A 27,956-nucleotide genomic window follows, 5' to 3' on the forward strand; every position below is an offset into this window, starting at 1 on the left:
TGAGTTTTGGAGGATTTTCAGTTAAGTAAAAAAAATTGCATGACACTGTGAAGGCTAAAAGCAAGCCAGATCATCATAAAATTGTTCCCAATGGCTTACCAGATGCATTTTATGTAATATCTCAACAAACTAGAAAAATGTGTGAGGGTCAAAATTGGTCCAAAATTTATTAAAACTAGCTAAAAGCGCTTTAAAATCAATTGAAAATCGTCAGGAGTAATATTCACACATGCTTGAAAAAAATCGACCTGTATTAGCTTGAAGATAATTTAAACTTGGAAAGAAAATCGCTGAAAACCTCTACACATTTTTAAAGAAATACGATGCAGTTTGTTCATCTTGGCCTGTTATCCTAGATTTCCAAGAGCCCCTGAACTTCTAAAGCCAAGCAAAGAAGCCGTACTCTGTGAGGTGGGTTCCCTTTTCTTAATAATATTAATTCTGCTTTTTACTACATGTAGTACTTTTTTCTGGAACTGTGATGACAGTTAGCTAGTTGTTGTTTTAAGCTAGAGGAAAATTAAAGAAAAAAATGAGTTAAGTATCATTGATTTGAGTGAATTGTAGATTGAAAACATGAAGACTTTCCCACCACCGTGACAATGACATGGATCATATCAATATATGTTTTAGGATGAAAATCAAGCAGCAGCCGTAGGCTCCCATTAGGCCTGCAATCGCACTGCTTATACATGTACTAACTGGTTTGATTTTAAGTGTGTACTGACAGTTATATGATATAGTATGTGTGATATATATTTTTGACTAATATTTAACAGAAACATTTCGAGGAGCAGTGGTTTACCCTGACTAAGACCAAGAAGAGACGTTTGAAAACTGGGGCTATCCCTACTGTATTTACTCACAAGAGACCACACCCTCAGACAGAGAGAGCCAAGAGGCACAAGACATGAAGACCAACACCAGAGCAGTAGCAGCCATGTGTCTCATGCAGTTGCTTCACCCACGACTAGCTGCCTTGATTTCCATGAGTCTAGCAGTGTTGGACAGTTTGGTGAGAATTAGTGGAGTTTTAATCAAATTTCTTGTTACATTTTCACCTGTGACAAAGATTTCCTCATGTCGACTACAATTTATTGCTGTGCTCTATTTTTTCAATTGCAGCCAGTTCAGCACACATGTACGTATTTTAAGTGTGTAACTGCTGTGCCTGTGGTACATAAGTGCATATGGTATTACTAGCATTGCACACGATTCATCTGTTTCAGTAATAGATTTCTGCTACCATCACAATTAACACTAGTTTGTGTTGTACCTTACTGCACCCTGAAATGCATGGTATGGCTAACATATCACCAAACAGCTAACATTTTCTCTTCTGCATGTCTGGTTGAAGAAATACTAACAGAATGATGCTAACAAAAATGCTAACAAAATAGTAACAGCCGTGACATTTTTGTCATTTAACCTTCCATCCACCTTACACATCAATTACCTTTTCTTCTCGCAGCTGAACACATGGTCAAGTATGCGGGTCTCTCCATAGTTTCTCTGTCTGAGATCATATGTTTAGACACAAGGAGAAGCACAGGAAATAGAGTGGAAGCTGAGTAATTGAATATTTTAGGTCGTTCTGCAGAAGCTTAATGTTTATTCCTTAATGTTTATTTTCCTTTCTAGGTCTAGTCTATGATACCAGTGATTCGCAGGTTGACATACTCAAACGCAAGGTTATTGACCTTTAAAAAAAACTCAATCAGGTAATTATATATACTATACCTATATACATAATGACATTTTTCAGTAAAGAATAATATGTTTACTCATTTTGATCCAATTGTTACAGTGGGTAGTGTTTTTGCACATTAAATCTTGCATGTATTTCTGTAATATGTATCTTGAAATACTTCTATTTGCTTGGGTTGTGTTCATAATTTATTTGTTTTAGGCACAGAAAGAGAAAATGGTGGATGAAGCCAAGCTTAGACAGGACGAGATAAAGATGCGCAGGGTGCCATGCACTGACATCGTCAAGCTGCCAACACCAGCTAGGGCATCGTCTGGCGAAAAGGTTTGTCACGGTACGACTACACTTTGTGTGTAAAAAAAGCCATTGAAGAATGATTCGTCTGTTAGCTGTGGGAGTGCTTCAAGGGTGATGTGAGGTGTTGTGCAAGGAATTAGCGTCATCACTGACTCTTAGCCTAAAGCATCTGTTGAGGAGCAGAACCGAAGAGTGCCTTCTAAGCCGAACTTTCTTTTCATTATTCGCTCTATGTTTATACTTTCTTTCGTTTAATATTTTTCATCTTAAGATATTGTCAAAATATTAGTAGTATCCAACTGCTCACCTAAAACCAGTGTTGCGAATGCAGCATTAACCTTTTTGTCAGAATTCCAAATTTCACTGCACTATTGTTTTGTTTTTGTTGTTTGTTACTGCTACATAAATTATATTTTTATCTAATCACAGGAAGATGATCTTAATCTCTGTAACTGCTTACCTGAGCCTGGTTTTGCATATGTATTGCAATACTGTATACAATATATTTTGCATGTATGTTTTGCTTAATTGATTTTCAGCTGATACTACCTTGGTGCGCTTGTGAGATCAATGATATACAGCTCCCACAGGGAGCTGTATATCATTGGTGAGATGAAGAGTTGAAGGAAAGGTATCCACATACAGTATTCAAATGAATATTGCCACCAGCCACAATGTTGTTATATCTGTTTAGCAGCAGCACCTAAGGCTTTTACACAGGCATCACAACATATAATTCTTTTAGAAACCCAAACTAGAAACCGGTTGCAAACACAAAACCCATCAGAACTTTAGCTATATGCCAATTTAGGTAAGATGTGCTTTAATTTGAGTCTTAAAAGGGTTATATTGTTTTTGAATTAAAAACATTATTGGTAGCTTCTTTTAGGGAAATCTGTCTTCTTTCAAATGTTGTATAATATAACAATCAATTTTAGAGTAACTGCCAATATGAGTAATTTTTGTTGGTTAATGTTGCGGCCTCTCCATTACCTCTCCGCTATTCATAAAAATAGTGGGCGTGGCTTGTTTGGAAACAGCGAGCTCCATATATGCTTCCGTTGGTCGCAGAACTCTGTGAAGCTGTACGGCTTTAGATTTACAATTATATCATTTAGGCGCTTTATTGAAATAACAATTTGGCAAAGCAGTTCTGGTTTGTTGAAACGCATCTGGCAAGCCATTGGGAGCAATTTTATGACGGTCTAGCATGATTTAAGCTATCACGCAGTGTCACGCAATTATTTTACATAACTGAAACTCCTCCAAAACTCATCTATGAGTGTTGTAGAATGATTTCATATGTTATTTAGAAGTATTTCTAATCATCGCGCGTCACGCGTTTTACTAAACCCGTACAATTATTTCTTTACATCGCGTTGACCTTCACATCGCAATTTCACCAATAGACAGAAGGGTCGGCGAAGTTTACGTGCATGGTTTGTTAAAAGTACAATGTAGTCCGATAACCAATTTTGACGTCCACTGACAATAAACATAGCCTTCGTTACGAGCATATAGTTAATCGCAACGACAGATTGTCTACACTAGTTGCTTCGTTCAGGACCATGTACGCGTCTATGTCGCCGAACACTATTTGTCCGGGCGCCCATAAAGTCGAGCCTAATCCAAACTGATACATTACTGATGAAATTTACTTCGTTGCATAATACACCAATTTTTCTCATCTGCTGAATTGGTGACCTTCAATTGTCTGTTAACATATGTATATTTCTTTAATATGATATACAGTTAAAGTTGTTCATAAATATCTGCTGGTTTTTCTCCAAAGTCTTTTGATACTTATCCTGTGTTCTATAGCGTAGGTTTATAAAGAGATACATTCATTTTTTAAACTGTCCAATCTGCTGATTTACATTTCAATTCATTATACTATAATGACCACTAAGTTGTTTTAGCGAAAGGTTATTAATGTATATCAAAGTTGCCTAATTTTGTTTTACTGAGTCCTGTTTTATCCTTGTCAATTTTTTGCGTTGCTTGAAGTCGCCTTCGTTTGCTAGAGGTTGACAGTTTTAGTCTAATACATAACTTCTCTATCGTTACAATTATTTTTAATAAACGTTACATTTCTCTGCTGATATTTTTTGCTTTAACGTAGCTGGTAAGTAATACTAGCGTAATTTGTTGTAATTTGTGGTTTTAGCACAGATATTAGAGGCATCGAAAAGATATATGGCTCTGGCAAACGCCACTTCTCCGGTGAGTGTGGTTAATTCTAATTGCAAGTTAACATAAGAAATACTGCAAACTGTAATTCACTCACTTTGTTGGAATAAAGCTATAATCTCCACTCTAACCTTTAGCTCACTAATTTCATCCAAGTCTCAACAGTTAACATTTTGTTTTGGCACATTGACTATGTGATGTAGGATAAAACATAAGGGAAAATAGGGTTTAAGCATAGCCCTTTACAGATTTTAATAAGTTGTGTCAAGATTTACTTTAAAAATTAATTAGCTATAAAATTGTATAAATTACAGTAGAATTCATAAAGTAGTTGTAGCTCAAATATGATTGCACAGCCAATATATCAACTATAATTAAAAGGTTTTGCGATATTTGAGTTACATTTAACACTACCGAAATCTCCATTTATTTCTGATTGCAGAGAATGCAGATTTAAAAAAGTTGACATCTTTTGTTTTAGTGGTGTTAGCTAAACTTGTTGGTTTGCTTGGAAAATATATATATTTTTAAATTATTGTTTTATATCAATGATAGATTAGAAAAAGAATAAATATTTTAACAATGAATTTTGCCAAACTTATATGAAATTGGGAATCTGATTCTGGTGGCTATAATATTGCTCTTTAGTTAGTTACATAATAGTAATGGTAATACTATCATGTAACTAACTAAAGATATCAACCTCACTGAGCTTCTAAATATTGACAAGAATTTTTCCGAATCAGCTCCACGGTTACTAATAATTCTCCTGAGTTATTCCCCAAATATCAAGCTAATAATATGACTCTAAAGCAAGGTAAAGGCCAGAGCTTAAAGCTATGCCAATCTATTTATTCACTTTCACAAGTGCTGATGCTCGGGGAAAAAGAAGAGTACATTCAAATGTCTACTCTATAATCATCTAAACTTACAAAATTTCCAACATACAGTTGAATCTTCATGTAATAAATTAATGCCTTCCAAGATTTTCTGTGTATGTAAAAACCGTTGTATGTTGGAGCAAATATTTCTATATTTGCCATTAAACACTTTTATGTTGTTTAACTTGTTCTATAGCCCAAAAGATTGAAAATTCATATTTTAGGTATTTATGTGTAGCATCAAAGCATTGATAATATACGGCGATACAAAAACTAAATTGTGTGTAAAAACTAAAGAAAGTGATGATCAGTAAAAGTGTATTTTTATTGCCACTTTGCCTTTACGCTAAAAAGAGGCTGTTAGAAGTGTTACCTCGGTTATACAGGGGATAAATGATACATAGGTAGACATTTGAAAGAAGATACAGGGCTAGTCTAACTTCTAGCTGACATACAGTTGGCGCTCCTACAATGTAAATAATCCATTCCAGGAACGTTTACGCTATAGGGAATTTACGTTATAAGAACAGTAAAATACATGTAAATTGCCTAATTCGTTCCAAGTTCTTTTTAAACTCATTCCTTTGGCAATTTACAAAGGTAAAATTTGACTTAACTTTTTTAATTTATAGGCTGTATAATAACTGCAGTAGGCCTATTATTGGTTTGCATCCACAGTTTTCTCCTTTTTATGATTAATCTTATTGGTTTTATAGACCATCATTGCGGTAATTTTACAACAAGTTGATAGGGGACTACACATTTTCGACGTTCATTTACAATGATTTGCTTATTTTTTCTAAACGGCAAAGACTATTCTGCAAAGTAACTGCAATAAGGCAACACAACAAAATCTTTTTACTATAAAGCAGTTCTACCTGTTCGTTGTCTATATGTATTCAGGGGTCAAGGTTAGGATAAAAGAAAGCTTATGATGATACTCCAATTCGTGACATGCAGATTGGTAGACTGGCGCGGTAACACCTGCACCAAACGATCGCTTTTGTATTTGTGAACAATTGCGCAGCTATCGTCCTCTCCTTTTTGTCGACACATTTAACGATCTATTACGACAAACCATTATGTCCCGAAAGTTATTTATAACGCTATACGCACGCCATTTTTTCTTCCGCAAACACGGCAAAATAAACTAACATTCAAATCGAATTTGAAAACTCGCCTGACTTGCCACTTTAGATTACCCGAATATGGAATTTTTTATGTGGTAGGCAGCAAAAACTTCACATAAATTTTTTACGTTATCTGGAATTTACTTTCTAGGAGGTATACGTTATAGGAGTGTCAACTGTACGTGTATAGATTTTATTATTAATTTTTGTCTCCAGTCTCTCACTTTCACCCGCATCAGGCTTTCTTTGCTTTACATCACTTTTTCTTTTCTCATTAAAAACTACATTATAAGATGATTTCATCAATTTTGTAAAAAAAACTAATCCAAAAACTTTTGTTCATGTATTTTTTATTTCTTTCCTTAATGGTAAGGAAAGCAGTGTTTTTTTTATTCCATGAAGAATTAAACGAACTAAAATGTATTCTTACAAGAACATAGGAAGACTTTAACATTCCATGACTATCTCAAACATTAACTTTGTGTATAACGGTTTAGTCGTATTTCTTTTAAATATGACAATCAATGATATATACAAAGTTTTTGTAAGAACAGATTTTGTCTTTGTGTCACAAGAACTGTTGCTGATAAAGATTTTCTATGTGTACCTTAGAGCCAAGCCTTTCACATGCAAAGGTGATATGTACATGTATATCAAAAAATGTCTATTATTGAATGGGATGCATGATAAGTGAGTATTAATCTAATGCCTATCCATAGACTTGGATAGAATCATTAAAATATTTGTAAAGCTCTTGGGGCCACTGTTTTTGCTGAAGTATCAAATGCATGCGCTTATCCTCTCTCAACTGACTGACTATGTCTTCGTCCACCATCAATGCCGAGAGCCCTAAACTATTGTATTTTTTTGAAAATTGTGCGGGGTGTCCGATCAGAATCCAATCGTCTCACCTGCATCCCATAATCTCACATACGGTATATCCAATCATCTCACCTGTATCCGATCGTCTCATCTGTATCCAATTGCCTCACGTGTATCCGATCACCATATCTGTATCTATTCATCTTACCTGTATCCAATCATCTCACTTGTATCCAATCGCCTCACCTGTATACAATCGTCTCACCTGTATCTAATCGTCTCACCTGTATCCAACCTTCTCATTTGTATCCAATCGTCTCACCTGTGTCCAATCGTCTCACCTGTGTCCAATTGTCTCATCTGTGTCAATCGCCTTGCCTATATCCAATCGTGTACTATTTCCGTTTTGGAAATCCAAAAACATCCACATTTAGCGACAAATAAAAACTTGTATATCTCCTAGATGATGTTAAAAATGTAGTAGTTTTCGTAATGCAATATGTGTTTGCATTAACAGCTAAATAGAGCTGCTTCATCTATATATATATTTCTCAAACTCCGTCTGTCCTTCGGTATGTCCAGCTATAGCTATTATTAGAATAGCTGTAGCTGGACAACCCTTACGCAATGTCATGACGTACCATCATTAGAAGCCTAGCGCTTATTAGCAAGCCTACTGGACTTTTCCATTGACAATGTGCCAGGCTAATAGCAAGTGGTAGGCAACTTTCATCACTTCTCATCGTTTATAAGCTGACTTTTAACACCTGGGCAACGCCGGAAGGCACAGCTAGTCTATACATACTTCTCAAAGTTTGTTGTTTGTTTTCTGTCGTCTGTTTTCGGTGTGTCCAGCTAGTTTAGAAGTTAGTTTAGCTAGTTAGTAGCTAGTTAGAAGCACAACTAGTTTTATAATATTTGTACCCTCAACCTTCGTAGAAAGCTAAGACCAATACAGATGGAGCGACATTCATGAAAGTCATGGTTACGAGAACTCCATTGGTTTGATCTGTAGTTGATGCATGCTATTTACATCTAACGTTGATTATAATTTTATATTTGTATTATATATAGTTATGTATGATACATATTTATAATATATAGTTATATAATATATAGTTTCTTATATTAAACTAGTTGAGCTCATGTGAAGATTCATCCTAAATTTGCTGCACTCGCTCTAGGTACAGCTGAGTGGTACCCACTTATCTTCAATATGGATAGGATTGCGACAAATAACTGCCAAAGCACGACTAAATGTACCAAGCGGTGAACTTTCCCGACAATCAACAACTGTAGCAAGTGCTATAGACAAGGTAAGTCATGCGTGGCTGCTATCCTGACAACGCTGCCACAGTCATCCACAGCTGCCATGGTGACATGTTTGTATTCCGTACCAGAATAATTTCTGTGATTATCACTAAATACATCTCGTACATAGTCATATGACAATGGGTTCCAATTTTTTCAACAGGTAATATTTCTCATATCAGCTTCTGTAAAATAAATATTCCCAAGAATATCATCTTTTTCATAGCAACAATTTTTATTCTGTGAGATGTTTTTTTGTAAAGTTATGAGTGTATTTCTCTAAGTACCATAACGTGTGAGGACATGGGTAATCATGGTTCTTCACCACTTCTTATCACTTGTTATTTTCCTCATTCATAACCTGATCTGTCCAATATGTTCTAAACATTCTCCTTAGAAACCATACCTCCACTGTCCAATATGTTCTAAACATTCTCCTTATAAACCATACCTCCACTGTCCAATATTTTCTAAACATTCTCCTTTGAAACCATACCTCCACTGTCCAATATGTTCTAAACATTCTCCTTAGAAACCATACCTCCACTGTCCAATATGTTCTAAACATTCTCCTTAGAAACCATACCTCCACTGTCCAATATGTTCTAAACATTCTCCTTAGAAACCATACCTCCACTGTCCAATATGTTCTAAACATTCTCCTTAAAAACCATACCTCCACTGTCCAATATGTTCTAAACATTCTCCTTAGAAACCATACTTCCACTGTCCAATATGTTCTAAACATTCTCCTTATAAACCATACTTCCACTGTCCAATATGTTCTAAACATTCTCCTTATAAACCATACTTCCACTGTCCAATATGTTCTAAACATTCTCCTTAGAAACCATACTTCCACTGTCCAATATGTTCTAAACGTTCTCCTTAGAAACCATACCTCCACTGTCCAATATGTTCTAAACATTCTCCTTAGAAACCATACTTCCACTGTCCAATATGTTCTAAACATTCTCCTTATAAACCATACTTCCACTGTCCAATATGTTCTAAACATTCTCCTTATAAACCATACCTCCACTGTCCAATATGTTCTAAACATTTTTCTTAGAAACCATACCTCCACTGTCCAATATGTTCTAAACATTCTCCTTAGAAACCATACCTCCACTGTCCAATATGTTCTAAACATTCTTCTTTGAAACCATACCTCCACTGTCCAATATGTTCTAAACATTCTCCTTAGAAACCATACTTCCACTGTCCAATATGTTCTAAACATTCTCCTTAGAAACCATACTTCCACTGTCCAATATGTTCTAAACATTCTCCTTATAAACCATACCTCCACTGTCCAATATGTTCTAAACATTCTCCTTAGAAACCATACCTCCACTGTCCAATATGTTCTAAACATTCTCCTTAGAAACCATACCTCCACTGTCCAATATGTTCTAAACATTCTTCTTTGAAACCATACCTCCACTGTCCAATATGTTCTAAACATTCTCCTTAGAAACCATACTTCCACTGTCCAATATGTTCTAAACATTCTCCTTAGAAACCATACTTCCACTGTCCAATATGTTCTAAACATTCTCCTTAGAAACTATACCTCCACTGTCCAATATGTTCTAAACATTCTCCTTAGAAACCATACCTCCACTGTCCAATATGTTCTAAACATTCTCCTTAGAAACCATATCTCCACTGTCCAATATGTTCTAAACATTCTCCTTATAAACCATACTTCCACTGTCCAATATGTTCTAAACATTCTCCTTAGAAACCATACTTCCACTGTCCAATATGTTCTAAACGTTCTCCTTAGAAACCATACCTCCACTGTCCAATATGTTCTAAACATTCTCCTTAGAAACCATACTTCCACTGTCCAATATGTTCTAAACATTCTCCTTATAAACCATACTTCCACTGTCCAATATGTTCTAAACATTCTCCTTATAAACCATACCTCCACTGTCCAATATGTTCTAAACATTCTCCTTAGAAACCATACCTCCACTGTCCAATATGTTCTAAACATTCTCCTTAGAAACCATACCTCCACTGTCCAATATGTTCTAAACATTCTTCTTTGAAACCATACCTCCACTGTCCAATATGTTCTAAACATTCTCCTTAGAAACCATACTTCCACTGTCCAATATGTTCTAAACATTCTCCTTAGAAACCATACTTCCACTGTCCAATATGTTCTAAACATTCTCCTTAGAAACTATACCTCCACTGTCCAATATGTTCTAAACATTCTCCTTAGAAACCATACCTCCACTGTCCAATATGTTCTAAACATTCTCCTTAGAAACCATATCTCCACTGTCCAATATGTTCTAAACATTCTCCTTTGAAACCATACCTCCACTGTCCAATATGTTCTAAACATTCTCCTTATAAACCATACTTCCACTGTCCAATATGTTCTAAACATTCTCCTTAGAAACCATACTTCCACTGTCCAATATGTTCTAAACATTCTCCTTAGAAACCATACCTCCACTGTCCAATATGTTCTAAACATTCTCCTTAGAAACCATACCTCCACTGTCCAATATGTTCTAAACATTCTCCTTATAAACCATACTTCCACTGTCCAATATGTTCTAAACATTCTCCTTAGAAACCATACTTCCACTGTCCAATATGTTCTAAACATTCTCCTTAGAAACCATACTTCCACTGTCCAATATGTTCTAAACATTCTCCTTTGAAACCATACTTCCACTGTCCAATATGTTCTAAACATTCTCCTTAGAAACCATACTTCCACTGTCCAATATGTTCTAAACATTCTCCTTTGAAACCATACCTCCACTGTCCAATATGTTCTAAACATTCTCCTTATAAACCATACTTCCACTGTCCAATATGTTCTAAACATTCTCCTTAGAAACCATACTTCCACTGTCCAATATGTTCTAAACATTCTCCTTAGAAACCATACTTCCACTGTCCAATATGTTCTAAACATTCTCCTTTGAAACCATACTTCCACTGTCCACTATGTTCTAAACATTCTCCTTAGAAACCATACCTCCACTGTCCAATATGTTCTAAACATTCTCCTTAGAAACCATACCTCCACTGTCCAATATGTTCTAAACATTCTCCTTTGAAACCATACTTCCACTGTCCAATATGTTCTAAACATTCTCCTTATAAACCATACTTCCACTGTCCAATATGTTCTAAACATTCTCCTTAGAAACCATACTTCCACTGTCCAATATGTTCTAAACATTCTCCTTAGAAACCATACCTCCACTGTCCAATATGTTCTAAACATTCTCCTTAGTTTCTTACTTCTACTGCTTCGACTCTTCCTTCTATTTGAGTTGAAATTGTCCAACACCCGCTTTGTAAGGATGGAGTATACATAACAATTCAGCACTCTTAGCTCAGTGTCCGTAGACATCTTCCTGTCTTTCATTAGCTTTCCCAATTTCTGAAAGGCATCTTTCACCCTTCTTATTCTTCTGTTAATTTCCGAGACACATTTTCCATCATTCGTTATATAAATAATTTTAGATTGGATGCTTGCTGCTACCACAGTTTTATTAATTTATTTAATCATGTTTGCTCTTTGAAATCACACTCTACAGGAAGCTGGATGCCCGTCAGATCGAGCACAAGTTGGAATAGAAGATGCCATACTTGAATTAGAGTATTCCAGCGCTTTGAGGCCTCATTGGAGAGAATCTCACAAGTCATGTGACTCCTTTCAACAGAACATGAATGGTGAGTTGTGCAATTGTCTCCTCATACTGATTATGCTATAGTACTTTCCTAGTTAGTAACTGATCAGTTCGGTAAATGGACTGAAAGAGTAATGCATATGGCAGTGATGAGACTAGTGAATTGTCGATTGCTTCTATTAATCATTAGGCTTGTCTCCCTTTCATTATTACTTTTACTCATGGATCCGGCAGCATAACTAGATCTTATACCATTTTCTATCAACTTTCCCTAATTTGCAATAGTAAGTGTGTATGTGCATGCGCACCATACACAACACTTGGGCTGCGAATACAGTCTCAAGAAGAACAATAAATGAGAAGGGGATGGTTTGGTATTAGTCGTATTGCAGCTCGCGTCTGTCATATCGGTGTGGGTGTATTCAATGGTTTATAAGTTGTTTTACATAACTGTAAAGTTGTTGACACACTGTATGTTGCTAGTACATTGCAGTCGTATCTCTCCTTGTCCTTTGGTAGCTTTTTGTTCCCTTTTATTATTGTATTTGTTATTTTTCCATATGAAGTAGGTATAGTAGTCCAGAGTACAAGTCTACTATTAGTTCATATAGTATGGTGACCTGAATGCGTGCTAAGTCTTAGCAATCACTAGGAAAATATTTAACAAATCAGGAACTGTTGAGGGATTTTAGTAAGAAATGAATTACGTTTAGCATGAGCTGAAGCCTGGTTCATACACTCCGCTGCACCTCGTAGTGGTTTCCTCAAAAAGATGTTGCTAAAACAATCCCATAAATCATATGTATCGTGAAGCATCGGCAAACATGCGCTCGTTGATGTAAAGAAAAAACAAGAAATTCTTATAATAAAAAAGTAGAAAAATGATCCTTTACACTTAGTGAGCTTTTCATGTAGCTTTTAAGGCATTTTAATAAACCCCATGGCCTCCCTGATAGTTGATGGCCAGACACGAAGGAAAAGTTGTCTTCATAATCTTGCATGATTGATAGCTCCTTCATGTACTACTTGACATGTGTTTAGGATCACGACCTGGCTTTGACCTTAGGACACACGAAGTTTGCTCAGCAGTGCTTGGCCCTGGACAGTTTACATTTACACCTCGTCTTGTTAACAGTAAGTTATTAGTCTTTTGTTCCTGAGGTAAATTTTAGCTAGGCAATATTTATGATGCATTCAGTCCAAAATAACTTGCACAGGATCGGCATACCTTTTAAAAAGGTTGTCTGCTCTTGTCGATTTTATAGATTATGATAAACAATGTTCAGGTGGTCAATAATGTTCTATATTGGTTTCCTCGGGGTAGGAGTGATATTGTGTTCATTATTATGTGCCATTATAGTGTAGCTAACTTGGAACACAATTATCTGAAGCATTCTATCATTTCCTCTAGGAAGCTGAATATTGTTGCATAATGATATGTCTAGTTACTAGTTAACTTGTGCATTGCTGGTTCTTCTCTCATCTCTTACAGTACAGGATGAACATGCAGTGCAGTTTGATGCATCCTAAGCCCATTGCTCAATCTCAATGGATTTTTTGGAACAAATTTGGCAATTACATTTGAAAAATTTACACAAACAAGTGCAGTGTCTTGTACGCTGTCATTTATTTACAGATGTTTTGTGTCAACAAATTCGCGGTTTTAAAACAAAGAGAAGTGAAACTTCTGGCCTTTCAGGAGGACGCACCTTAGGAAAGATAGAGACAACCAAAGTGCCTGTCAGCAGTGCAAATATAGTGAGAGGCTTTGCTGTCTTTTTCTCCAAACCTATTGCCAAAACTCTAGCCTCACTTTACTAACTGTATATGTAAATATGTAACACTATTATATGCAGCCATCCCTTATTTCTCCTTTGTCCTGTATTTCATGGTTCAATCAGCCATTTTAACCCAGTATGTTACACTAACGAGGTCAAATATACTCTAATGAGGTCAAATATGTACTTCATAGTCAAAGAAAGATTTTTGTGAATTACTTTTGTTAATAATCAAAAATTAGATTAATAAAAATGCATACTTGCACTGGTGATGCATTTTGATTGGTCTAAGCTGTGTTGTTTGTATCAGTTAAACTTCCTGAGATCAAGCGTTATACAGGAGAAGTCACTCACTGACAAATAAGTGTCAGTGAACTACACGTCACTCACTGGCGGCGCTTGACTTCCAAACTTGGTGAAAAATCTTCCTAAAAGGTTTAAAGTGCAAAAGTTCATTTGATAATGATAGCTCTATATACTTCTGTTCTTTAGTCATATCTATTCATATACATACATCTATTAAACTTTACCGAGGGCTGGAATTACTTGGAACGGTGTGACATTCACCTCGGGTTCACACATTTAATTGTGTTACTACTATTGTTTTCATTAGAGACTTCAATTCTCATCTCACAACTTTCACTTCTTCTCCTAGTTTTATAAATACCAGCTGTTAGGATAGTATGACACACGTATCATCTGTAGCATGAGGGCGTCTGCTGTTGCTTTTATTGCCCTTTTCTCTTTTAGATGCAAACGTGAAATGAATGTTACATTACACCTAACTCTTTTTTATCATAGGAATCCGGCTCATTCAGCCAGTCTTTGCCAAGTGAGACCGACAAGCGACTTGGTCTTTCAAAGTTCTTATCCAGCCTAAACCTATCTCCAGAGGAAGAGAAAAGGATTAAACTTTCCTTTGCGGACGGTCAGTTTTCTTTTGCATAGTGGAAAGTGTCATAGGACACTCCTAGTTCTCAAGACTTCTGTTCTTCAGTGTTAAATCCAAAGGTTATAGAAGATATAGAAAACTTATAAAGCAGGCGGCTACTTGTTGGTTACGCTGCTTTGGTCTTTTAGCTTCTCTTGTGTATCAGAAACTAGCAAAATGCTACTCGCTTGTGGTGTCAGGTGTCAAAATGCTACTTGCTTGTGGTGTCAAAATGCTACTTGCTTGTGGTGTCAGGCATGCTACTTGCTTGTGGTGTCAGGTAGCAAAATGCTACTTGCTTGTGGTGTCAGGCATGCACTTGCTTATTCATATATTTATGGAGCCATTTGGACAGGTCACCTACATGTATGTTATGAAGTCATATGGTTATATCACTTGTACCATCATGTCATACGACTATGTGAGTAATGTTATAGTGTCTATGGACATGCCACCGTGGTGTCTTATAGATACTGTGCTGTTTCATAGATACTATGGTCTCATATAAATATTTCATTATACTATTGTCTCATATAGATTTGTCACCTATGCTATGGTATCATATAAATATGTCACCTACATTATGGTGTCATATAAATATGTCACCTACACTATGGTGTCATATAAATATGTCACCTACACTATGGTGTCATATAAATATGGCATCTATACTATGGGGTCATATAGATATGGCATCTATACTATGGCGTCATATAGATATTTCATTCTCCTGTAGTCTCATATAGATTCATCTCCTATGCTATGGTGTCATATAAATATGTCGCCCATACACTGATGTCATGTGTGATTGCCTCTAGCCCTGCTCCAGGATAATGTACGCACCCATATACACTTTATTTACTTGTCTAATATAGCAATGCACAGCCATCTGCGTATATCAAATTTGTTTGTAGCTTACTGGTGTGATTCCATTCAACTGTCTCTAAATCAGCCTCATTATGCAAAGTTTGCATCATTTCTGCAGGTTCTAGCATATCGCATTATTATAACTGTGCCTCTGCCTCTACAAACTAATTCTTATATTTGTTGACTTACATATTCTCATTTAGACTTCTTGGCAGAGCCTCTCTAGGCAATCAGACGGGAGGCAATCTTTTTTATCGACCTAGATATGGTTTGGATGACTGTAATACGACTGCCTTGACTTAGTTATATACAGTAGGTTTAAATAGATAGCACGGGCTTCATTAATAGACGCGGGCTCTACTAATAACTCGGATACACCAGATACAAGACCCACACCAGTGTGAGTGTTTGAGTTTTATTGTATCTATCTTCCAACTCCTCTCTTATACACTCCTCTCTTATACACTCCTCTCTTATACACTCCTCTCATCCATAGCCTTATTAATGGCAGCATTCTTTACAGTATAGATGGAACTGGATATGGAGGACAAGTTTAAAATAGTTTATATATCTAGAATTGTAAATACAAATATTTTGAGAGTTATTTCTACAAGTCGAGAACTTGTTAGATAATGCCAACTCCATTTCTAAGATGAAAGGAGTATCTATTTTATTGGAAACTATGGAAAACTCTTTGTATTTTTTAGGATTTCACGCCGGCAGTGACTGGAGAGGTGTACAGGATGGCTTTAACAACGTTAAGTTCAGTCCCTTGAGAACTCAGGCCTTTATTGAAGGTCTCCGATGTTATTCCGCAGCAACTACAATGGGTGTATGTATACGTCGTTTGCTCTTCTTTGTAGAGCTTGTTGGATTGAAAATAGCTCTACTGTCAATGTGACTATGTGATTAGTTACTTCCTTACAATAATTTGCTTGAAAAGCATGTGTGTCTTTTCTTGAACTGCCTTGTTATTTTCTTTGCATATGTCCATGTTTATGTGAAGATGTGGTGGTTTCTGTTCCTGGGTGGATTCATAAGGTATTGTGGACACCAGTATCGATGTCAGGAATCAAAGGGGAGTTATTCACTTGATAGTTTTTCAAAACCGTTTTTCAGAGTACCAGTTCTCTTAATGCTATAAACTAAACTGTTATTTCTATTGACAGCCACGAGATTCAACGAAGAACCGTCTAAGCTCAACATTAATACGAATATTTGTGACAGCAATCCTGGTTTTTATCGCCTACTTTGTGCTATCTCCCGACGTATCCGGTGAGCTGGCTTTTTTGTGATCTATTTAGCACCTGCTTTGGACTTCAATTCTCTAATCATCTATTTCGCCCTCTTGCGTGTTATGAATTTTGACAGCCTAAGCAAGTTTCAGTTTTGTGTTTTAGTGAAGAAAGTATCATTTTTAAACGGTGACCAGTTTGAGGTGAAGCCTGAGTCAATTACCATAACTTTCGACGATGTGCGAGGATTGGCGGAGGCAAAGTCAGAACTGACTAATATTGTCGACTTCTTAAAAAATCCTTCCAAATACACAGATCTCGGAGCAAAGTTACCCAATGGATGTCTCTTGGTGGGACCTCCGGGTGTCGGTAAAACCTTACTTGCCAAGGCTGTTGCAGGTTGGTGCTTTATCCTCTAGAGATGTTCATATAGCAAATGTTTATTCTGCGGAATCAAAGTTGTGACTTTTTGAAAAACCTTTTTTAGGTGAAGCTGGCGTGCCTTTCTTCCAAGCATCGGGTTCAGAGTTTGATGAGGTTTTTGTTGGAACAGGTGCCAAACGTATACGACAACTCTTCAAGGTGAGACAGTTGGCAGGAATGCCACAATTATGTAGAAGTTTTGCTAAAGATGTTTCACCTCCATTGTTAGACTGTTACTTGATGTTGCCTGCACACACTAGCATATTGCTCTCTGTTATTACATGGTAGCCTTACTCTGATAGCTAATGCTAAATAGAAAGATGACAATTCTCAAATAACCTCTTCTGTTCATAGGCCGCCAAGGAAAAAGCTCCCTGTGTTGTGTTTATCGATGAAATAGACTCAGTTGGAGGAAAAAGAACCTCCTCAGAGATGCATCCGTACGCAAACCAAACAGTCAATCAGCTGCTAACAGAGATGGATGGGTTTGTAATACATGAGTTATTCCTACCTTGCGATTCCACTGACAGTTTGCAGTCCTTTGTTGAAATCTGCTTTGCAGGTTTTTTGAACTGGTGTTCTACAGGCTCATTGAATTCTGCCTGCTAATATTAGATTGCACTTTATAGGTTTGAAACTAATGAAGGAGTTATCGTTCTCGGAGCAACAAATAAGAAAGCCAACCTAGACGTGTGAGTTATCTTCCCAGTTCATTTGTAGTTGACATATTTTATAGTTCTCTATTTCCATTCAAGCAGTGTTGATTTTGAAAACAAGGTAACTATAAACTGTATTTTTTGACAGGGCCCTGCTTCGCCCAGGACGGTTTGACGTGGAGGTGTCGATAAGGGTACCTGACTTAAATGAGAGGAAGGAGATACTCGCTCTCTACCTGCCAAAGATTGTCTCTGATGGTAAAGTGGACATAACATCTATTGCCAAGTGTACCACAGGGTATGTGACTATAAAGAGATGTCTCTCTCAACTCGTTTTAACTACCACCCCTCCTCACACTATTGCTCAGTATGCAGTTGTTGGTTATAATTTGTCTCTTAACCCTTTCACTGCCAACCATGTACAAATTCGGGTATCTGCCTAGTGCCAGCCATTTTACCGAAAATTGCCGATATTGCTTCGTGATATGTAAACAGTATTTTTTCCAATTTCAATCTCTATCTAGAACATTTTTGTTACATATTTTATTTTGCCAACATTTTAACCAACATTGCTATGCAAAAATTCAATGGATCTATACTTTGTGTGATGATAAAGCTATGTGAAGCTATGATCGATGCGAAGCTAAAACGATCCTCCATAATGTTCCTTACTCTTACTAAACTATTACTTTCACCACTATCAGAGAAAGCGCTGCTGCTTTAACTATCTGTATAGTCACAAAAATCTGAATCTGAATTGACTATAATGTCATCAACATAACTAATTACCTGTTTTCTGACTCGCGCGTGGTAATTAATGAACTCACACAAAAAATGTTCATTTTTAAATTAGAAATTCTCAAACAAAAGTTTAAAATTGCTTCGTTATTTTAGGCTAATTTTATAGACAAATCTTCGGACAACACTGTCAATTTCATATAAGTCTTAAAGACCCTGGGTTAAGGTGTCAACGAATAATAAAATTAGGTAACTACGCAATTGCTGGGAAAGTCGGAAAAAGCGTCTATGGCAGTCGTCCCACGAAAACGCATTTATGCGTCTACAGCAGTGAAGGGGTTAAACCTTAAAGGTTGACTTGCAACAAAATTCACATTACAGTTACTTGGTATTAAAAGATTCACTATGTTTTACTCTGCTGTGTTGTACATGTAGGTGCAAAATATTTGGAAATGTGATTACAAGCTCTTCAAAGATAAAAAACGAACAGTTAATCACAGCCATCACGAAAACGATTATTATTATTTCGATGATGTACTCACAACATTGTGGTTATTCTTTTGACACGTGATGTTATCACGTGAGATGAAAGGCTCAATATAAAACGTCTCGTAGCACTAGTTTATGAAAAACATTTCGGGTTCCACCGGAAAGCCCGTATCAAATATAGATGCTCGCTACTTAACAGTTTTGTTTCAGCCTGGTCTAATCATCTAATCGTAATCTAATCATGTGACCCATACTTCGGGCCAAATCGCTTGAACAATTTCTGCAGCATTTTTCGACTATCACAGGTGACTAACAGGTCCGTCATGTTTATCAGAGGATGATATGCATTCCTTCGAGCTAAGGTTAAAAGATTGAACAAATATTTACGGTAGGTTTTGATATATCAGTGTTCAAAGTGACAGCATTACAATGATGATGAAATAGACGGGTAAGGACAATAGACATGGTTTTATTGAATGCGTGAAGTTTATTTGTGAAAATATTTCGACGAATGAGGTTGCATAAAAGTGTAAACAAAAGCCATCGTGTTCAATTATGTCCCATTTGAGCCGTTTTGGAAAGGGATTCCAATCTACGGCATTTCCGTGATAGCTGCAATTAACCTGTTCGTTTTTTAGCTTTTAGTAGCTTGTAATCACATTTCCACATATTTTACACCTACAACATAGCAGAGTGAGACAGGGTGATTTTTATGATACCGAATAACTGTTTCGTGAATTTTTTTTGCAAATAAACCTTTAATTATTTTTTTCGAGGCTGGAGAGGTGAAGAGAGATTATTATGAATCTCATCACAGGCAGGACCATAGTTATCTTCTCGCTGTCAGATTTAATGTCTATATTTTGTGTGTTTAGCGATAGAGGGTCTAAATGTCGAATGACTAAATTGTCGCTAGACTAAATGTCGTCATTCAAAATGTCAACACGTAATGTCGTCATTCATAATGTCGACACGTAATAGACTAAATGTCTACGGATGACAAATGACGACATCCAGAAACTTCTATAGTCGCCTACAAGGTAAATTCCATCAATATAGATTTTTTTTTCGGTTTATTTGCTACTCACCGCCACTTGTTTCATGTGTCCACGTTATGACCATCGATATTATAGTTGTCGACATTTGGTCAGTTGACATTTTATCTGCGCACCATTTTTAGCTGCACCGGAGCTGACCTCAACAACATATGCAATCACGCTGCCATGAAAGCTGCCACTGATGGCGACCCTGTTGTGACCATGAAACACATAGAGTATGCCATTGATAAGGTTGGTGAAGCGCTAACATATCTACATGTAGTTCCTAGGCGGTACTGAGCTCAGTCAGTAACAAGTTAGTAGCATTGAATGCTAATATTGTGACACTATTGGCTTGTTTGCCCAATGTTTCAGCTGTCTATGATTAACCTCAGATAGTTGTACATGTATGTCTTACTGAACTGATGGTTGTACACTGTTGGTGCCTTGGCAGTCTCGGAAGAAACTGAGCCAACCTTATAGCCTAAGTTGATTTGACAAAATGAGTTAAACATGTATTCAACACACTTTTTGCGTCGTGTTTTTAAGGTTGATATTTTTAGTTGGAATAATGCTGGTGAGGTGGGCTTGTGGTGATTGTTAAACAAGTTTATGCTGTTTGTCATTTGGTTTTGTTCATTGGAGGGGTGTGTCAACCTCATCGATGACACATTGGTTTAACAGGTGCGCATGGGACCTCAGAAGAAAAGGGTTCTCTCTCCACAAGTAAACAGATACACTGCCTATCATGAGGCTGGTCACGCCATTGTACGCTACTATTCTAAGATAAACACAGCCAAACTACATAAGATAACCATTCTACCCCGAGGGGACTCTCTTGGCATGGTAAACCACTATGATCTACAATTTCTCTAAAGATTCACAAAGCCATGAATGTGGTGATGAATCTGTCTCAACAGTATATTCCTTGTGTGTTGCCTTGACGTTAAATTGCTCATTGCATGCTGATCTCTCTTGAGTAGTAACTGCGTGAACATCAGGAAAAACTTTGCAAAATTATTTCTGGATAGCTTCTAGTACATTCCTCTTCCTACTTGCAGACACATTTCATATCTGAGGAGAAACGAGAATTTCAATACACAAAGGAGGAGATAATGGATGATATCGATGCAGCGATGGGAGGCAGGATAGCGGAGGAGCTGACCTTTGGAGAAAACAAGGTCTCAACCGGGGCGTCTAGTGATATGAAATCGGCTACCAATCTCGCTACATGGATGATATCTAACTGGGGCTTCTCTGACAAGGTGCTGTGTTTATCTCCCTTTCCTATCTTCTTGTATTCATTCTTATCCTTCTTTTGTAGTTGCTGTTATTCTCCCTTTTCTCCACTCTCTTCTCTCCTTGCTCTTCCGTACTGTAGGTCTTTCTGCTGAAGTATTAAGACAAATGTACAAAAAACATAAATTAGGTGTAAGGTACAGACCTTGAGACACGTGCTAAGGACAGTAGAACACGAAATTTCTCTATCCACTCTTCCTGCTAATAACTCACATTATAATTATTGCTGTTGGGTGTAATGCTCCAGTCTCTGCCCCACTCGAGCTTATCATTTAAACCATAACTGCCACGAACAACTTTTATCGTATGTACTAGGTAAATCAGACACGCTGATTCCGATTTTGTGCTCAAAATGAAGATTAGTTTACTAACTTTCAGAATAATGATGGCTTTTTTACAGCGTTTTAATATCGGTCTTGAAAACAACACGATCGGCACAAGCTTTGCCCATAAATACGTGTCGTAATCTAGCTTTTTAGGAAAGAAGTTACGTAGGGATGTTTAGACCGATTTAGAATAATAGAGATGGTGTTTTAAAATGCATTAATATCTAAATTCAGCCGTAAAAATAATATCAGTCTTTTCTGAAAAGTAGATAAGCTATTTAGCATTGCATATTTTAAAAAGCGCAATAGCAACGCTAGCTTGTGATAAAACCGCGCTTTTTGAGCTAATTTTTCTCGGCGTTCAGCCCATTTAAACATCATGTAACAAGCTACGAGCAATTTTAAATAGTTTATATACTTTTCATAAAAAACTGAAATTATTTTACAGGCTGTATTTAGATAATAATGGGTTTTAAGACACCCATCTCTATTATTCTAAATCGGACTAAACATTCCTAACTTCCGTTCCTTCAAAAGCTAGGTTTCATCACATATTTATGGGCGGAGCTTGTAATGCCGATTGTTTTCTTTTCAAAACGGATATTGAAAGGCTTTAAAAAAGCCTAAATTACTTTGAAGGTTAGTGGACCAATCTTTACGTTGACTACAAAATCGGACTCAGCGTGGCTGATTTACCTAGAATATACAATAAAAGTTGTACATGACAGTTATGGTTTAACAATAGTATTTATTGATGTTGGTTCAGCATAATTAGCCTTATAAGGTTGGGTTTATACATTCCCTAAGCATTGATTCATGGATGGCTACATAAAGAAGAGTGGTGCAAGTGCAGACCATACTATGCTGCCGGACACAAAGTTCCATTGTTAACCATGTTGTGGGGTGGATAGAAGCGCCACACCTTGTGCAAGCGCGCATGAGTTTAAAGATATTTGGGTAATCCGGGTCATGTTTCCGGAGGGCAAGCCGGTTTTTGTTATTTCAACAGAGGAAGTTTCTTAACAGTGCCTCTTATGATTTTAACAAGTAGTGCGGCTTATGCAAGTTATACTCTTGCATCTTTTGCCCGTGGAAGAAAGGCTAATGTTTCGAATCCTTGTGAATCTATATGAAGCCCTCAACGAAAGAACGATCAATGTCACAATTGTTCAAAATTGAGATATAGCCATTTTAAAATTTACAAAATTTTTTTGGAAAGAATTACAACTTATATCATAGAAACCTTTTAGCTGGTGGTCAATAAGGATGTTACCTGGGAATGTGATCAACAAAGAAGCGGTAGACATAATTTTGGGTGGCACAACACGGACACTGATCGATTTACTTTGGAAATCATTGACAACTGTCTACGCATTATGTTTTATTAGGTAATAATGTTACAATGTCATAATATTCTAATTTTAAACACTCTATTGCAGTAAAATATGGAGTTTCTACCATCCAAATTTCAACCAAACAAAAATGAACTTGTCACCATACTACAACAACAGCTTTTTTTAATGTGTCATAGAAAAACTGCAATATTTTGTTTTGCATTACACTACACGCTTTTGCACACACTTCTTTTTTACTTATTGGTACTCTTCGGATATTTCCCTTCACTTCCACCGTCTCTGTCCATTGTATCAAGTTATTAACACTTTCACTGCCATCCATGTACAAATTTAGCTATCGTCCTACTGCCAGCCATTTTGCTGAAAATTGCAGGTGTTGCTTCATGATATGTATACAAATTTTTTCAACTTGAACCTCTATCTAGAACGTTTTTGTTAATTTATTTTTGCACACTTGTTAACAAATAGTGCAATGAAAAACATTCAATGTATCTACACTTTGTGCATTTTTAAAGCTATGTGAAGCTATGATCGCCACAGACCTTAAACGATACTCAACAATGTTTTTTATTCTTACACAGCTATTAATTTCACCACTATTAAAGTCAGTGCTGCTACTTGAATTGTCTGTGTGATCACGAAAATCTGTATCTGAATTAGCAATAATGTCATCAACATACGTAATTATCTGTTTGCTAACATGGGTGGCACTTACAAAAACTTACACAAAAAGTGTTCGTTTTCAGGTTGGAAATTCTCAAATAAAAATTTGAAATTGCTTCATTGTTTTAGGGTAATTTTATAGAGAAATCTGACATAATCAGCATGAGCAACTCTCTGTTTCTAACTTCAGAGGTACTTAAGAAAGCCATAATAACACCAAATAGTTCGAACATCTGAAAGAAAAAACGATCGTTATAAATTGGAAATTTTCAAATAAGTACGCATTGCTATTGGCTGAAAGTAATCACATGACTGGAAAATGATCGTTGTTGCTGTGTAGCCCTTGGACATTGATCATTTTTGCAAAGAGCTAGTTTGTTTTAAGCAGGAATATCTCCGGACCTTGATCATTTTTGCTGAAACTTTATCACAGAGACTAAATTTTGTGGCAAGAACTATTCAAGAGAAGATAATTCTAATATTTGGAGAAAATGTGACATTGATCGTTCTTCCGTTGAGGTCTTCATCATATACAGTCAAACATGGATAACTCGAACTTCAAGAGACCGAGCAAAAGTGTTCGAATTATCAGAGCATTCAAGTTATCAGAGCACTGTCACAAGTCCATATATTTACTTATTTATTAGTAGATACATGTACATATACAAACTATAATATAAATCAAAAGCACAAATGGCTTGTTTCAAATTAAATGCTTCTAATGTAAAGTTTAAAACGTTTTCATGAAAAAGTATAGAGATTTTTCTATCACTTGAGATTGGTTTGTTGTTTGAGGTGATGTTATTGCCAGGACGTTTTTCAGATTGACATTGGCAAAACTTGATCGTTGTTGAAATGCTCAAAAGAAAAGACATTTTTTTCTTTTGGGGTTTTACCCACGATCAATTTTGCCGTTTTTTCTTGAAGTTTATGCAGATTACCTTACTTTACCTGGGATTCGTTAAGAGCAACACTCCGAGGCAGTTCAATTAGAAGTTTTACGAGGTTTTACGGTACATTCTATATCACTCACGCTTTTTTAATAGATATTTATTGAATGTACACACGTATTCTGTGTTTAGGTCAAACGATGAATAGTTTTTTGTAGCTCAGACAACGTATACGTTTAATTACAACATTTTTAAGACGTTTTAAACATTCAACATTCCGACGTTGATTCAACACGGAATCAACGTCGGAAAACTATTTATCACGGGCTAGCCGAGTCACGCACTCAAGGATTTTCGCCACGCACATACAAAACAACATGCGATTTTTGTATGTGCGTGGCGAAAATTCTTGCGCGCGTGACCCGGCTAGCCCGTGCTATTCATCGTATCGCAGTATAAATCAAATTTCACCAAACTTTTAGAAAAGTCGTTGACAAAAATATTTTGCCGATGGTGGTAATAACGACGCTTATGAATTACGAAAAGATGAAGTTTACCTCTATGGCTTTGAATAAAGTGATTTTCTAAAGCGAAAACAACCGTTTCGGTAGCTGTTGGGCAAAAAAACAGTTCGAATTAACAGTGTTAAGTTCGAGTTATCTATAGCAATTTATCATTACGTGGGAACGGACCAAAGGAAATGTTCGAATTAACCATGTGTTCGAGCTATCCGTGGACGAGTTATCCATGTTTGACTGTATATATTTCTCAAAGTATGTCCGTATGTCTGTCTGCATTCCGGCTATAGCTATTATTAGAATAGCCTAGCTGGGCAACAATGCTGATGCAATGTCATGGAGCACCGTCATTAGAAGCCTAGCAGCTTATTTGCAATTTTCCATTGGCAATGTGCCAGGCTAATAGCTTGAAAGTTGTTTGACAAAGTTTTAAAACCTTTACAGTTGTTTTCATTTTTCTCTTAATTTATTTCAACGTCACAAAACACTTCTCTCATGATATGTAGTTTGAAAGTCAGAATAGTAGATGTTGTTATATGTTAAATACAAATTGTCCAGACTTTTTTTATTACCCGGGCAACACCGGGCAGCACAGCTAGTGGTTTCATATTTATATGATGTCATATATTGTTGTGATGTATCTGTTAGTTATGCAAAGCTTTAAAAAATATTTGAAATAGAGAACCATGCATTTTAGATGTTGCTTCAGCATTACCATAATAGACATGGAATAATCTGAGAAACTTTGCACTCTCTTGTTGCAATGGTATACCGGTCACACTGTTCAAAGCTTTTCAGTGTAACCGTGTCATTTCATTTTACTTTCAACACGCCTATTCTCATGTAGTGTTTATGTGTATTATGTAGGTGGGGCTAGGAGTGCACTCCAGCAATGATGTCATGAGTGAGAAAGTTAAAGAGGAAATAGATGAAGAAATCAAAAGAGTTTTGAGGGTGAGATTATATAGTGACAACATAGGACAGGTTTCTTCGTCCAACCAATGACATTGTGTGACAGGTTTCTGTGTTCTTAGCTTGTAGACCTGTAGGTAGCATTCCTACCTTATGGACTTGTAGGTAACATGTCTATCGTAGTTTATCTGGCCATCGGGTATGTGGCCATCGGACACTTGGCCTAAATCTGCTCAACCCGCTCTCTCTAACTCGCTGTCACTCATTCAAATTATCTATTCATTTAACTCCGCTGTCTTTTCACCCAGGAATCTTACGATCGAGCAAAGAAGCTCCTTATAACCAGACAGAAAGAGATGAACCGATTGGCTGAGGCATTGCTTGAATACGAGGAGATGACATATGAGGAGGCTAAAATAGTTATTGAGGGAGGGTCACTGAAAAGAAGGCCGAACACCAAACTCACAGAGTGGCGTCTCACGGGAGACAGGGGTCATCTTCACTCCAACCAATAGCCTTAACTATTTTTTATTTAAGACACTGCATGTATCGGGCTAACCTACTGATCATGCCTAGCAATGAAAATACTGCATAAAATGTCTTACCATTCTGCCTAACCTTTCTAGTGTTGAGTGGCTGGGAGTTATCTAGGTCATTGTTGTTTATAGCTCAGATTCATCCTAGATTGGCCGGCACTATTTTGAAGTAAAATATAGAAACTGTACTCACTGTACTATCTACAATTATTTTTGTTTCATTTTGGATCACCAAAAGGTTTGACATTATTTTAGTATGTTCTAAGTATGTAGTAAGAAATATAAGATTTTAAGTTGAATTGTCCGTTTTTATACCATCACCAGAGAATATGTCCTGGTGAATACATTCATGCTACAAATGTCCTCTATCATTACCACCATGCAGCGGGTCATCGGAAAGCTAGCTGATTTCGTGTCAATGTAGGACTATCTATTAGTGCTATAATCTCATGGGCAGTGTATTGCAGGAGTTATCAGCACCTGAAATAGACGTAAGTATCTAAACAGGTCACTATTATTACAATATAATTATGCTAGTAAATATGAGTACTCATATAAGTAATGCATGCTGGGTATTTCACTATGGTACAGTGATTTTATGACCTCATATATATATATCTTGAATGTCTGAAAATATGTGTGGCGTTATTAGTATTATCTCACATACTAAATATTTTTGTCACTAAAAAGTGTAGGAAAACTTTGCATGTTACGTATGTTCATGTTAACATGGAAATCCTAAATGCTTTGGACCATTTGAAATAAACAGTTAATATCACAAATGATACTAATGAAAAGGATTTAGAGTTCAGACAACTCCTATATAACTAACAAGTTTTACAAAATAGATTGAAGCTATGATGCTAGAATCAGTGAAGTTTATTTTAACTCTTAACATTTTAGTACTCTGTGAGTACCTTGTAACAACTAGACAGTGCTGCATTGTTTGTTGACTCCAGCAATGCTATAGCATAGTCGTCACGTATGTAGAGAGTAGGTACTAAGTGGAGCACTACGTAAGATTCCTCTGTCTGATTATTATCAAGTGTCACAGGATATATAATGAAATATATATCCTTATGTTTATAAGTTTCAGCAAGTCAGTGCAATAGAGACGTAACGCAGTCGTTAACATGCCTAAGGAGCAAAATAGGTATTAAGCTAAGAGTGATGAATGTGCAACAGGCTGTGGTTCTTTGTGAATCAAATGGTTTTGGTCAATTGTCAGATAAGCTGACGTCAAACCACAGTTCCCATAATCCTTAAGGTAATGCTGGTGTAGTTGTA

General features: G+C 36.5%; 1 protein-coding gene across 1 annotated transcript; it reads left to right on the forward strand.

Moving 5' to 3' along the window:
• The first annotated feature begins 3,701 nt into the window (after positions 1-3,701).
• Positions 3,702-26,968, forward strand: LOC137401245 (ATP-dependent zinc metalloprotease YME1L-like). Its single transcript, XM_068087660.1, has 19 exons — positions 3,702-3,827; positions 4,173-4,228; positions 8,213-8,344; positions 11,924-12,059; positions 13,058-13,150; positions 13,653-13,774; positions 14,596-14,722; positions 16,300-16,424; positions 16,762-16,867; positions 16,993-17,226; positions 17,315-17,409; positions 17,605-17,735; positions 17,880-17,942; positions 18,055-18,204; positions 20,314-20,422; positions 20,855-21,016; positions 21,232-21,435; positions 26,089-26,175; positions 26,442-26,968. Exons 2-19 carry the CDS (start codon positions 4,202-4,204, stop codon positions 26,646-26,648), a joined length of 2,310 nt encoding a protein of 769 aa, XP_067943761.1. The 5' UTR covers positions 3,702-3,827; positions 4,173-4,201; the 3' UTR covers positions 26,649-26,968.
• The last annotated feature ends 988 nt before the right edge of the window (positions 26,969-27,956 follow it).

This window comes from Watersipora subatra, chromosome 7 (genome assembly GCF_963576615.1).
Source record: "Watersipora subatra chromosome 7, tzWatSuba1.1, whole genome shotgun sequence".
Classification (NCBI taxonomy): Eukaryota; Metazoa; Bryozoa; class Gymnolaemata; order Cheilostomatida; family Watersiporidae; genus Watersipora; species Watersipora subatra.